Here is a 13,830-nt window from a genome sequence, read left to right on the forward strand (position 1 = left end):
CACCCCCCCGTCCCCCGTCCCCGTCCCCACCATTGCAACGCCTCATTTAGGGAAAGTGTTGAGGTTGGAGTAGAACTGAAATATGCGACAAATTTTAAAAAGTCACACCTGTGACTTTTTAAGGCCACTTTTAAGAACGCAAAGGGAGATGATAAATCTTCCCCAAAATGCCCCGAAGGTGTGCGTAGCCTTTCATGCACATGTCTGTAGTCAGGTGCTCTAGATCCTTACCTAGAAGCATTGACTGTAAGGAGAGTGCAGTGCCGTACGGCAGAACCACCCATTTGGTGGCACTTGAATTAACTTCGGGTCTGTAATGCAGAACCTTCTGCTTCCGAACAGGGTCTATGGCCATGGGTTTGCTGTGTACATGGACTCAGCATCTGTTAGTAAATGAGCCCTAAGAAATCAATTGTCATAGAAACTGACGCGTTTTGCAGCCTATAGCTCCAACCGTTATACTGTACCTGAGCTCTTCAAGGCTGAAGAATCGCCCAGTCCTCTGTGTTACGTTGTTTCTGTCTGCAGATCGTCTTGAAATCTGCTACTCATTTTCTTCCTTCTTTTCCCTTTTTCTCTGTCCTGTCACTTTGCTTCTGCAAACTTTACCTTCAGGCGAAGATCTTGAGAGAAATAATGGGTCTGCGTCCAAACCTTACTACATGTCTCCGGAGCTCCATAGGATTCTGAGAAAAAAGGAACTTGGCTCTAAGAAGTCAAAGCGTTAAATGATCGCACTTTGCTTTCTGTAACAAAACGCTCCTTCTAACCCAATAACTAAGCATTGAAGAGGTACCTGACGGAAGAAAGAAGATAGTTTTCCATGTGAGGTCCAGAGATGTCTGAGAGAGCTTTTAGAGGTGATGGTTTTTTTGAGGGATGAAGATCTACTGGTGAGGGAAGCAAGGAAAACCCATCTGGTGGCAAAGTTCCTGAGTTTGCAGCAACTGGGGAGGGAGATTCATTAAGTTGAGGATCTTCTGTTGAGGCAGTTTAGCTGGAATGTAATCTTGGGAGATTGTTTCAGGGTGGACCTTCTATCAAGGGTGACCTTGGATCAGGAACACTATGGGAAATGAATGTGGTCCTGAGGAACTTTGTTTTTAGGGTGACCTTGACTTAGAGACCTACTGGTGAGGAAAGTCTTGACCCTGGACCACCCAAGAGTACGACCCTTCCGGTGGAGGAAGTCGATCTCCACCAACTGAGACATACTAAGAATGTCCTTGATGAGGAACAGTATTACATTTAGTGCCTATGAACAGGAAAAATGTCAATATTAATAGCTTTTCCTAAAATTGCTTTTAGGGTTTTAATATTTTTATAGAGCCGGTGTCTGTATGAAGCGCCGGCACTTTTTATAATGATAAACTTTCACTTTTCATAGAGGGAGACAAAAATACTTGATCTAAATGGTACATTGATAGAATGAGCCATATCTGGTTTGCTTTCGGATTTTTGTCGTCGTTTGAATTTCTTTTTTTTCTCAAATGAAAGATTGGGCTGCGCAAACTTGACTTTCTCCGAACATTTGGTGCTAAGTAATATTTGCACTTCACAGAACAACCATTTAAACTGTGATCTCATGTTCTCCGGTTGGGTACGAGAATCTGCCATGTGTGATATGTGCTGCATGAAATGAGGGCTTCTCTGAAGTGTTCCTGTTGTGCTTGTGTCGTTGGGGCAACCATTTTGCTTATTTCACCAGTGAGGATGCAGCCTACCCAGTCACTAAGAACCCGGTCATCGATGAGAGTCCATCATGTCCCATTGCATTTTCTTATTAGTCCAGTTTAGAAAAACTAAATGAATAGGGGGGGGGGGGGGGTCTTCTGCTTAGGGTTCTCACCTCTTACAAGCAGCGAGTCTCACTTTGGAGGTCCTGTCCTGTCCTGCATTGATATATGAATGGACACTGTGTAATGCTTCATTTCCCCTGTGGTGGCGCTGCTCACCAGGTCTCCAAACAGATTACAGCTGATTGCCAGCAGTCTCAGCTGGACACGTCTAATAAGTAAGAATTGCCCAAATTGTGTTCCTACCCCAGTGTAATCATACATGGACCCGACCTCAACATCGCCTATAACTCAAATCAGTATTCCAGGGCCCCTCACACTGGAATTGAGTTAATAAAATGCATTTTTTGGAAACCCTGAAACTAACACTTTAGCGAGTGTTCCCTAGCCATGATCCCTCAGGCCCTACGACAGGCATCCTCAAATTGCGGCCCTCCAGCTGTTGTAAAACTACAACTCCCACAATGCCCTGCCTGCTGTAGGCTGATACCTGTAGGCTGTTCTGGCATGCTGGGAGTTGTAGTTTTGCAACAGCTGGAGGGCCGCAGTTTGAGGATGCCTGCCCTACAACTAGATCCAAATGGTAAGTCTGTTCCTGCTGTGGGTACGGACTGTCCCTGCAATGTGCATGAGGCCTTTTCCTCTATAGCGTCCACATTGTAGTGGCGGTTCGGTGTAATTATAGCTTTTCGTTCTGCTCACTAAGGTTACTTTTACACTGGCGTTTTGACTTTCCGTTTGTGAGATCCGTCATGGGCTCTCACAAGCGGCCCACAACGGATCAGTTTTGCCCTAATGCATTCTGAATGGGAAAGGATCCGCTCAGAATGCATCAGTTTGCCTCCGATCAGTCACCATTCCTCTCTGGAGGCGGACACCAAAACCCTGCAGCGTTTTGCTGTCCGCCTGGTGAAGCGGAGCCAAACGGATCCGTCATGAACTCCATTGAAAGTCAATGGGGGACGGATCCGTCCCCCATTGACTCACATTGTGTGCCAGGACAGATCTGTTTTCTCTGACACAATCTGGCACAATAGAAAACGGATCCGTCCCCCATTGACTTTCAGTGGAGTTCATGACGGATCCATCATGACTATAGAAGACCTAATACAACCGGATCTGTTTATGACGGATGCATGCGGTTGCATTATTGTAACGGAAGCGTTTTTGCAGATCCATGACTGATCCGCAAAAAATGCTAGTGTGAATGTAGCCTTAAGTGGGCAGTGGGAATTACCCAGCTGCACCACCACAATGTAAACATTGAAGAGGACGCAGCGCTCACATGACGCAGGTGATCAGTGGGGGTACTGGGAGTCGGCCCCCCACTGAGCGGATATTGATGATGTATACTGAATGTATACATGAAACCGCTATACCCCTTCAAGTGAAGTAAGACTAACCATTCAACCCCCTTCCAGTTTCTTGTTAATCGATAGACTTCACAATATGGCTGCCACTACTGTATATGAGCAACAGGTAAAAATTCAATAAGGTGCAACTGGATTTTAATTTTTTTCAGTTAGGCCTTACACTAGAGGAAACCGGTCCGTAGCACAGCTTTATATAACATTTCTATTAGTGACATTGTGACTAAGCAAAATTATAAAATGGAATACATGAACTGTGCAAGATTTATTTTTCTTTGAAACTCTTTGAAAACCTGATTCCAATGGTGAAGACCAAGTCATCCAGTCTGCACAGTGCCCACTGCTGGGGAAACATAGTACTACAATCTAGGTTTTAAAATGAAGGGGAAACCAGGCCCGGGTCCTCCAAAGGGAGAGAGAACTGTCGCTTGTTAGCGGCTGTCGGCACTGGCCAACGTAGAGGGGTCCCAAGCAGAAGAATACTCCTCTGTGTATTACTTAATAAGGCCGATGGAACAGGGTGTATGCCTTCTTGAGACATCCCCTTTAAGTCATTTTCAAAAGGCCCCTTTAATTTACCATAATTGCAGAGTTCAAAAATATTTCATTTTATGCTATAGGAAGCTACTTTCACACTAGCGTTTAAGTTTTCTGGTTTTGATTTCCGCAAATAGGGGCTCAATACCCGAAAAAAAACGCTTCAATTTTTTTCTCCATTCATTGTCAATGGGGACAACGCTGAACTGAACAGAACTTAATGCTCCAAAATGCTTTCCATTCCGTTCCCATACCGGAGAGCAAACCGCAACATGTTGTAGTTTGCTTTCCGTCCTAGGATGCGGGGCAAGACGGATCCGTCATGATGACCCACAATGCAAGTCAATGGGGATGAATCTGCCACAATAGAAAGCGGATCTGTCCTCCATCGACTTTCATGATGTTAGATAATACAACCGGATCCGTTCATGACGGATGCAGATAGTTGTATTATCAGTAACGGAAGCGTTTTTGCCGAACCCTGCCGGATCCACAAAACTGCTAGGGTGAAAGTAGCCTAAGGCCTCATGCACACGACCGTTTGTGGTCCGCAAAACACGGATGGCGTCCGTTTTGCAATTTGCATACCGGCGCGGACAGCCATTAATATAGCTGCCTATTCTTTGCTGCAAAAAGGACAAGAATAGGACAGGTTATATTTTTTCTGTGGACCATGGAACGGAGCAACGAATGCGGACAGCACACGGAGTGTTGTCTGCACCCTTTGCGGCCCCATTGACGTGAATGGGTCCGCATCCGAGCCGCAAAAACTGCGGCTCGGATACGGACCAAAACAACGGCCGTGTGCATGAGGCCTTATACATATTTTATTCTTGACAGGAATTTAGATCATTGAAAGATTACAGTAAAGAACTTGTATAAAAACATAAAAAAAAATTCTGGCACATGTTGTTGGTTTATATGATCATCTATTCAACTTTATTGAAGACAGTGTGACACTAGGGGGTTCACATACTTTTGTTCAGATGAAGTTACCTTTTTTTTATTATTATTCTAAATTTTTACCCCTGGTAGGATGTCTTTTTTTCCAGAATCTAATGTACACATGGCTTATAAGGCTATTATTTTTCTGTATTAAAAACCTAATGTATATGATAAATGAGCTTCATGGGGCAAAACTATAGTACTCTATACTATACAGAGTAAGGGCCCATTCAGACAGCCGTAGTTCTTTGCGGACACGGATACCGGCCATGTGCGTTCCGCAATTTGCGAACCGCACATGGCCGCTACCTAAATAGAAAATGCCTATTCTTGTCCGCGGACAAGAACAGGATATGTTCTATCTTTTCTGCGGAACTGCGGTTCGGAATAACGGTGTGCTGTCCGCATCTTTTGAGGGCCCATAGAAATGAATGGATCCGCAGACCTTCCGCAAAATTGCTGAATGGGTGCGGATCCGTTCATACGGACGTATGAATGAGCCCTGTTAGTTGATATTACTGGCCCCTTAAAATTAAGTAATTTTTTATTTTATTTTTATTAATGTATTTATTTTTCTTTAGCTTTTTTTTATAGTAATGGAATACGGTACTTTAAAAAAAAAAATGATACCTTTTTCCAGTTTGCAAAATAAATTACAAAAAAATGCAATAAATTTAGTAGGAAAAATCATGAGTCATTTATTATCTGACTGTGTACACAAGATCTAAAGGGCCAGAGGTATTCAATTATTTTATTTTATGCAAGCTTGACCATTCTGTGTCAAAACACGATTCTCTTTAGCAACTTTATTCTGACATGATAAGTGCACTTAGGAAGTGGGGAAAAAAAATATTCAAAAATGTTTCAAGCAACAGAAACGTAAAGTTTTATGGAAAAGCATATTGGTCATTTGTAGGAACGCAGTTCTGCCAAACAATTTTTATGCAAGCTTCAGATCTCGCATTTTCATAATAATGGGTACATTTTTATAACTTGTGGTTTGAAAAAAAAAATTAAATTATTGGATATTTTCTACGTTACAATGTAAATAATTAGGGCATCGCTTTTACTGAATAAAATATTGGATGGATTTAATGTTTTAAATTTTCTGAAATTGAAATTCCATTGTATGAAATGTTTAGAATAGAATCCTATCAATGTTGAGAATGTATGTAATCTATAATACTTAAGACGGATGTTTCGGCAAATTCTTTGTAACTCGGCGGCGGGTTGGAACTGAAATTTATTCAAACATTTAGTCCTGGAAATTTCTCCACTGGGTTATAAAAGGTTTTATACAGTAAAAATAGAATAAATTCAGCCATTTTTTTAAATAGCTTTTTATGTCTGATTTATTGTAGGTCTTTATAATAAAACACAATTGGGCACATTTATTAAGGCCGTCCTTTTAGACGCCGGTTTTAATGAAACCCCATAGCTCGCGGTGGATCCGCCGGAGTTGTGAAAAGGCCCCGGCTAGTGTTGAGCGAACTTCTGTTTTAAGTTCGGCTTCCGGTTAGCGGAGAATCCCGATATGGATTCCGAATTCCGTTGTGGTCCGTGGTAGCGGAATCAATAATGGCCGATTATTGATTCCGCTACCACGGGACACAACGGAATTCAGAATCCATATCGGGATTCTCCGCTAACCTGAAGCCGAACTTTAGACGCCGAACTTAAAACAGAAGTTCGCTCCACACTAGCCCCGGCCTCTCCATAACTTCGACATATCCAGCACCGGTCTAAATGTAAGGCCGCTTCCGAGATGTCTTACCTTTTAAACCTCTTTCTACGCCTGAAACAGGCATGGTAAATGGGACGGGCCTCCCAGCCGCTCCCCTGCCTCACTGATGCTGAAAACGAATTGATCCGTGAAACACTGATGGCATCCGTGGTTTTCAATGACCCATAGACTATAATGGGTGTAATTGATCCGGGAACACAGACCAAATAAAGCATCCACCCGTGCTAAAAACACGGACCGCGGTAAGAAAATGTAGTGTGAATACACACATTAAAATAAATGGGGACGTGTGCTGTCCGTGTGAATGGGGCTAAAGGCTGAATGGTCCGGATGTACAATGCAGAGGATGATTTGTCCTGCAGCCATTAGCTAAAGCGGATGGGCTTGGCCTGATCAGTCTTATCTGTCCGTCTACTCTCCGCACAGCGCCCACTTTGCACCTGGACCCATTAAATTATATAGTAACATTCACACAGGAGTTTTTCCACATGGACTGTTGGTCTACACCAGGCATGCTCAACCTGCGGCCCTCCAGCTGTTGTAAAACTACAACTCCCACAATGCCCTTCTGTAGGCTGATAGCTGTAGGCTGTTCGGGCATGCTGGGAGTTGTTGTTTTGCAACAGCTGGAGAGCTGCAGGTTGAGCATGCCTGTGCAGAGAAAACTGCATGCACCATCCAAACAATTTTTTTTTAAGTAAATGGGTGTGGAAAAAAATATTCACACACCTGGACGCCATAGGCTACCTACACACGGGCACGGTAGATGTGCAGAAATTCCGCTTGAATTTCTGTGCGTTTCGGCAATATATCCGCATCTGAATCCGAATGTGTTACTTGATTTTGCTGCAGCGCTCACCCGGCCATTGAAAAGGTTAAAATCTGCACCAAAAATCACACAGGGAATTGACGTGCGTCACATTTCAATATTTCCACAGCCAAGTCCCATCTCATACACATTGCTGATGCAGTATTAGGCCTCTTGCACACAAACGTATTTTCTTTCCGTGTCCGTTCCATTTTTTTTTTTTGCGGACTGTATATGGAACCATTCATTTTAATGGGTTTGCAAAAAAAAGTTTCCGTATTTCCATTCCGCAAAAAAAAAATAGAACATGTCCTATTATTGTCCGCATTATGGACGTGAATAGTACTGTTTTATGAAGGGCTAGCTGTTCAGTTTCCGCAAAATACAGAATGCGTCATCTGTATTTTTTGCGAATCCGTTTTTTGCAGACCGCAAAATACATAGTCGTGTGCAAGAGACCTTGTACTGCATTTTTTCCGCACAAGAATCTGCGCAGAAAAAATTGATGTAATCCACATCATGTGTAGGTGGCCATACATCGTATGTTTGCAGATGAAAGTAGAATAGGCATCTGAATCCGGCCTAAAATTGGATCACTTCTGATCACTGCTGATCTTTTAACATCCTGTTGTTTTAGCCATGACCGTGCTCATTCCTTTATACACATCATTAGGCCTCATGCACAAGGCCTTACCCGTGTTTCATGGTCTGCAAATTGCAGATCCGCAAAACACTGATACCGGCAGTGTGCGTTTCACATTTTACTGAACGGAAGGTCTGGCCTTCAATAGACCAGTCTAGTGTTGAGCGAATCGAAGTCCATATTTCCGGATAAATTTGATTCGCCACTAAGCCTAATTCCCTCATGCCTCGCAGTAACGAATCTCGATCACCTGAAATGTGTAAAAAAATAATAATAATCCATTAGCTCGTGACGGGCCACCCGCCCCCATCTTGATTGAAAATCTCAGCCGAAATCCCGCGAGTGGCGACGTATTACGTTACCACGCTGACTGTTATGATGATGTCATTGTGGCCCTCGCAAGATTTTGCGCCAGACCTTTAATCAAGATGGCGGCGGGCGGCCTGTTGCCAGCAAGTGGTTCAGGTACGGTAAGTATAATATTTAACATCAGATGCCGCAATCATGTATAAACGCGGCATCTAAGCGGTACAATGACGGGGGGGGGGGGGGGGGTGGCGCAATCACCGCTCCATGTCATTGCACCCACTGATTACAAAGAAATGCGCTTTGTGACTAAGTAATTGGTTACAAAGCTGATTTTATTTATATTTTTTTTAATTCGGCAAAGCAGCCAAATCAAATTTTATTAAACTTCGCTCATCTCTAAACCAGGCCTATCTTTGTCCGTGATATGGACAAGAATAGGACATGTTAAAAAAAAAAATCCTGGGCCACAGAACGTAGGATATGGATGCGGACAGCACACGGAGTGCTGTTTGCATCTTTTGCGGCCCCATTAAAATGAATGGGTCTGCATCCGAGACGCATTATTGCATGCGGACCCAAACTACGTTCGTGTGCATGAGGCCTTCTAGTGGTCTGAGCTCCATTCACTGCCAAGGGACTGCTGACAATATCTGACTATTTTCAGAACTCCCCTTAGTGGTGGAGGAAGGGTGGCTGCACTTGCGCGGCGGCTGCTCACCCTTCTGGCGATAGATAGGAGAAGGTCCTAGAAATGCGATCTGTTCCTAACAGTTGTGGCACCCCGGACAATATGCCACAAATGTTAAAAAAGGGAAAACCCTTCGTCTGTGGAGGCAAAAAAAAAAGACAATATTTTGGCGCACGCCTCAATTAATTACATTTATGCTACACTTGCCACATGGCGGGGCTTAACAAAATGTACCTAAATGTAGCATAAATTATGGTGCAGTCTACACCCGCTCATAACTGCTGTAGATTTACCTTTCTGGCCCATGAATGGCCAAAAATGCACCAAATTTATTAACAGGCACTTTTCTCACTAAATTAAGTGCATTTTCCACACCAGACTGGAATATAAAACGCCAATTCCTCCCATCCTGTTAAGCGACACATTGTGACTGCCTGCAGCCACCACTAGGGGGAGCTTACTGCATACTGGGATATTGAGTTCAATGGATAAACTGTATGCTGCACAGCTCCCTCTAGTGGTGACTGGCATCTGAGGTATCACTCTCCCTCCTTTTGAATATTTTATGAGTCACTTACTGTGCATTGATTTTTACTCCTAGTGGAAGATCTAGAGCGACACGACGGTTCAGCGGAAAAGCCCTATTATATGCATACATCTTTGATGAAGATCCTGAACAAACACAATGCTCCGGCCAAACCGCAGTGACCACCCATGGTCTATAATCGTATAACAAAGGCTTACAGACTAATGCTGCTGTGAACGGGGCTGGAAGGTCAAGTCGTAAAGGGACACTCCGGCCAAAATTGATAGAACGGGCCTCATTTACTAAACTGTTCTGAGAAAGTGGCCTTGTTGCCCATAGCAACCAATATGAGCACAGCTTTTAATTTTTTTTAACCTGTTGTGGAAAAATGGAAGCTGTGATTGGTTGCTATGGGCAACAAGGCCAGATGTTGTGTTCTATCAGAGGTTGTCCACCACCATGCAATAGCTTCCTTTAAGGAGGTCAAAAAAAAGTTTATTTTTATTTATTTCCTTGATTGTTGTAAATACTAGAGATGAGCAAATTTCAACTTATTAAATTTGTTCACACTTAGTTTGTTGGTAAAAGGTGAATTTTGTCATGGATTCCGTTACCACGGACCATAACGCAATTCTATGACGGAATGCCTTTAGGCCTCTTTCACACTAACGATACGGATTAGGTCAGGATGCGTTCAGTGAAACTCGCACCATTTTGTAAGCAAGTTCAGTCAGTTTTGTCTGAGATTGCGTTCAGTTTTTTCCACGCGGGTGCAATGCGTTTTGATGAGTTTTTCACACGCGTGATAAAAAAACCTGAAGGTTTACAAACAACATCTCCTAGCAACCATCAGTGAAAAACGCTTTGCATCCGGATGCAATGCGTTTTTTTCACTGAAGCCCCATTCACTTCTAAGGCCTCTTTCACATGGGCCTCGCGTGTGAGGGCCAGATTGGATGCGGGTGCATCGTGGGAAAATCATGCGATTTTTGTATGCGATTGCGTTGCATTTTGCACGCGTGTAAAAATCACCGCTCATGTGCACAGCCCCATAGAAATGAATGGGTCCGGATTCAGTGCAGGTGCAATGTGTTCACCCCGCGCGGAAAACTCGCTCATGTGAAAGAGGCCTAAGGGGCCAGGGCTGAGTGAAAAACGCAGAATATAGAACATGCTGCGTTTTTCACGCAACGCAGAACTGATGCGTGAAAAAAAAATATAATGTACACAGACCCATTGAAATGAATGGGTCAGGATTCAGTGCGGGTGCTATGCGTTCACGTCACGTATTGCACCCGCGTGGGAAAACTCGCTCGTGTGAAAGGGGCCTTAAAAGGAATCCCGTCATACTAGAAGTCTATGGGCTGCAAAACGGATCAGTAGACTTCTATTATGACGGAATGAATAACGGAATACCTCTAAAGGCATTCAGTCATAGAATTGCGTTATGGTCCATAACGCAATTCTGCTTTATACCACCAAACGAAGTGCGAATGAATTTCAAAATATGAAATTCGCTCATCTCTAGTTATTTTTAATTTGGGCATTTTTGTGCAAATTTAGAACAAGTTCTTTTAAATATAATAGAGACCCCCATTCCATTCAAGCAGGGGATGGAGAATTCTATGCATACATCATTAAGTTGCTCCTATGGTATAATTTCCCACTTTTAGGTTAGTCACTGTAGATTAAGGGAAGGTTCACACAGAGGATTTGGGGTGTGGGCTTCAGCTCCAATCAAAAACCAGGCCGAATCTGAGGTGAATCCGACTCATTGTCTTCAGTTCACGCGGCTGAGGGTTTTGGCCGCACCAAGAATGTACAGGTCCACTCTTACCACATCGAAACCTCACAAAACCATAGCGGCAGCCTGCTTGCGGTTTGCCTCCATTCAATGGCGCTAAACCTAAAGCGGGTCCGTGCAAAAAGACGCGGCAGAAACCTCCACCTTCGGATACGTGGAGGATTTTTGTCATGGACAAAATCTTCCATGTGAACCTACCCTAAAGGGCGCCTTCACACGCGGCAGAAAATTCCAATCAGTTCCTTTCACACGGGCGAGTTTTCCGCACGGATGCGATGCGCAAGTTGAACGCATTGCACCCGCACTGAATCCCGACCCATTCATTTCTATGGGGCTGTTCACATGAGCAGTGATTTTCACGCATCACTTGTGTGTTGCGTGAAAATCTCAGCATGCTCTATATTCTGCATTTTTCACGTAACGCAGGCCCCATAGAAATGAATGGGGCGCGCAATCACCGCTCCATGTCATTGCATCCAATAATTACAAAGAAATGCGCTTTGTGACGAAGTAATTGGTTACAAAGCTGATTTTATTTATACTTTTTTTTAATTCGGCAAAGCAGCCAAATCAAATTTTATTAAACTTCGCTCATCTCTAAACCAGTCCTATCTTTGTCCGTGATAAAGTATTGTCCGTGATAGTATGAGAACCATTCCCATAGGGAATCATTGGTTCTTGCCTGTTGAGCGTTTTACAGCGCGTAGGAACGTGCTGTAAAACGCTCAGGTGTGAGCCCAGCCTAAAAGTTCTTCTCTAGTAGAAGTAGGTTTTAATTCACCATTTTCACATTTGCTTGCTGTCATCTGGTTTGTATTCAGAGGCAGTAATCCTGTATCTAGCTGGTCCTGTTCTCAACTGGGGAGTGAATACAACTGTATCTGGTCTAGACAATCCTCTGAGCGCACTGCTACAATGTATCAGTCTGGAGTCTGGGCTGTTTACCCGGCAGCACTTGGGGTACTTTCACACTAGCGTTATTCTTTTCCGGTATTGAAATCCGGTAAAGGGTCTCAGTACCAGAAAAAAACCGCTTCCGTTTTGTCCCAATGCAATCCGTTCAGTATGCATCAGGACGGCTTCCGTTCTGTCCCTTGTACGTTATTTGACTAGACAAAATACTGTATTTTTTCAGGCCAAAATTCCGGAACACTACCAGAATTAATTTCCATTGAAATGTATTAATGCTGGATCCAGTACCAAGTGTTCCAGAAATTGCCAGATCTGGTTTTCCTGTCTGTGCATGCACAGTTCTTTCTAGCTTTGAAAAAATTTAATACCGGATCCGTTATTCTGGAAAGACTGATCCGGTATTTCAATGAATAAGTCTGGATCCAGGAAAAAAAAAAATAAATAAAAATTTTTTATATCAGTTTGCAACTGAACTGCCTGCCGGATTCTAAGGCTACTTTCACACTAGCGTTCGATCGGATCCGTTCTGAACGGATCCGATCATATTAATGCAGACGGAGGCTCCGTTCAGTACGGATCCGTCTGCATTAATAACTTAGAAAAAATTCTAAGTGCGCAAGATGCCTGAGCGGATCCGTTCAGACTTTCAATGTAAAGTCAATGGGGGACGGATCCGCTTGAAGGTTGAGCCATATGGTGACATCTTCAAGCGGATCCGTTCCCATTGACTTACATTGTAAGTCTGAACGGATCCGCTCGCCTCCGCACGGCCAGGCGGACAGCTGAACGCTGCAAGACTGATGCAGTCTGAGCGGATCCGCTCCATTCAGACTGCATCAGGGCTGGACGGAGGCGTTCAGGTCCGCTCGTGAGCTCCTTCAAACGGAGCTCACGAACGGACCTATGAACGCTAGTGTGAAAGTAGCCTTACAAAGCTAGTGTGAAAGTACCTTAAGGGCTCATGCACACAAGCGTTACAAATTGTATCAGGAGGCGTTCAGTGACACTCGCACCATTTCACAAGCAAGTTCAATCAGTTTTGTCTGCAATTGCGTTCAGCGTTTCAGTTTTTCCCGTACAGGTACAATCAGTTTTGATGCGTTTTTCACTCGCGTGGAAATAAAATAAAAAATATAGCATTACAAACATCCCCTGGCAACCATCAGTGAAAAAGCGCATTGCATCAGGACTGCATCCGGATGCAATGCTTTTGTCACTGAAGCCCTATTAACTTCTATGGGGCCAGGGCTGCGTGAAAAATGCAGAATATAGAACATGCTGCGATTATTACACAACACAAAAATGATGCGTGAAAAACAAACGGTCATGTGCACAGACCCATAGAAATAGGTCAGGATTCAGTGCAGGTGCTATCCGTTCACTTCACGAATTGCACCCGCGAAGAAAACATACGCAAGAGGCTTAAGGGCGCGACTCGTGCTGTGGGCTGCAATGCATGATCACCGGCCGTGTGCTGCCATTTGCCCATGTGGACCCATTAACTTGAATGTGTCTGCGATCTGCAAGATTCAGTCTGCATCGCAAAAAAATTAGAACGCATTTTTTTATATTTTTGCATTGAGGAAGCATAGACCGGAATCCCACAGGAGAGCGCTGTAGTGCTTCCAACTCTGTACCTCCGGATTGCGCACCCATTCAAGTGAATGGGTCCGCATCTGTGTTAGAGCGCACACAGTCGATGCCTGTATATTGCGGACCCGCCGTTTGCACGCCACAATACTGGCACG

General features: G+C 43.9%; 1 protein-coding gene across 1 annotated transcript in view; it reads left to right on the forward strand.

The window, feature by feature from the left end:
- The window catches only part of SLC44A5 (solute carrier family 44 member 5), an 81,175-nt gene extending 71,203 nt beyond the window's left edge, over positions 1 to 9,972 (forward strand). Inside the window, 1 exon segment of the mRNA XM_044302287.1 lies at positions 9,442 to 9,972. Within this exon segment, the coding sequence (XP_044158222.1) occupies positions 9,442 to 9,548 (107 nt within the window). The 3' untranslated portion in view covers positions 9,549 to 9,972.
- Positions 9,973 to 13,830: the final 3,858 nt, after the last annotated feature.

The sequence above is a fragment of the Bufo gargarizans genome, chromosome 7 (assembly GCF_014858855.1).
Source record: "Bufo gargarizans isolate SCDJY-AF-19 chromosome 7, ASM1485885v1, whole genome shotgun sequence".
NCBI classification, from domain to species: domain Eukaryota; kingdom Metazoa; phylum Chordata; class Amphibia; order Anura; family Bufonidae; genus Bufo; species Bufo gargarizans.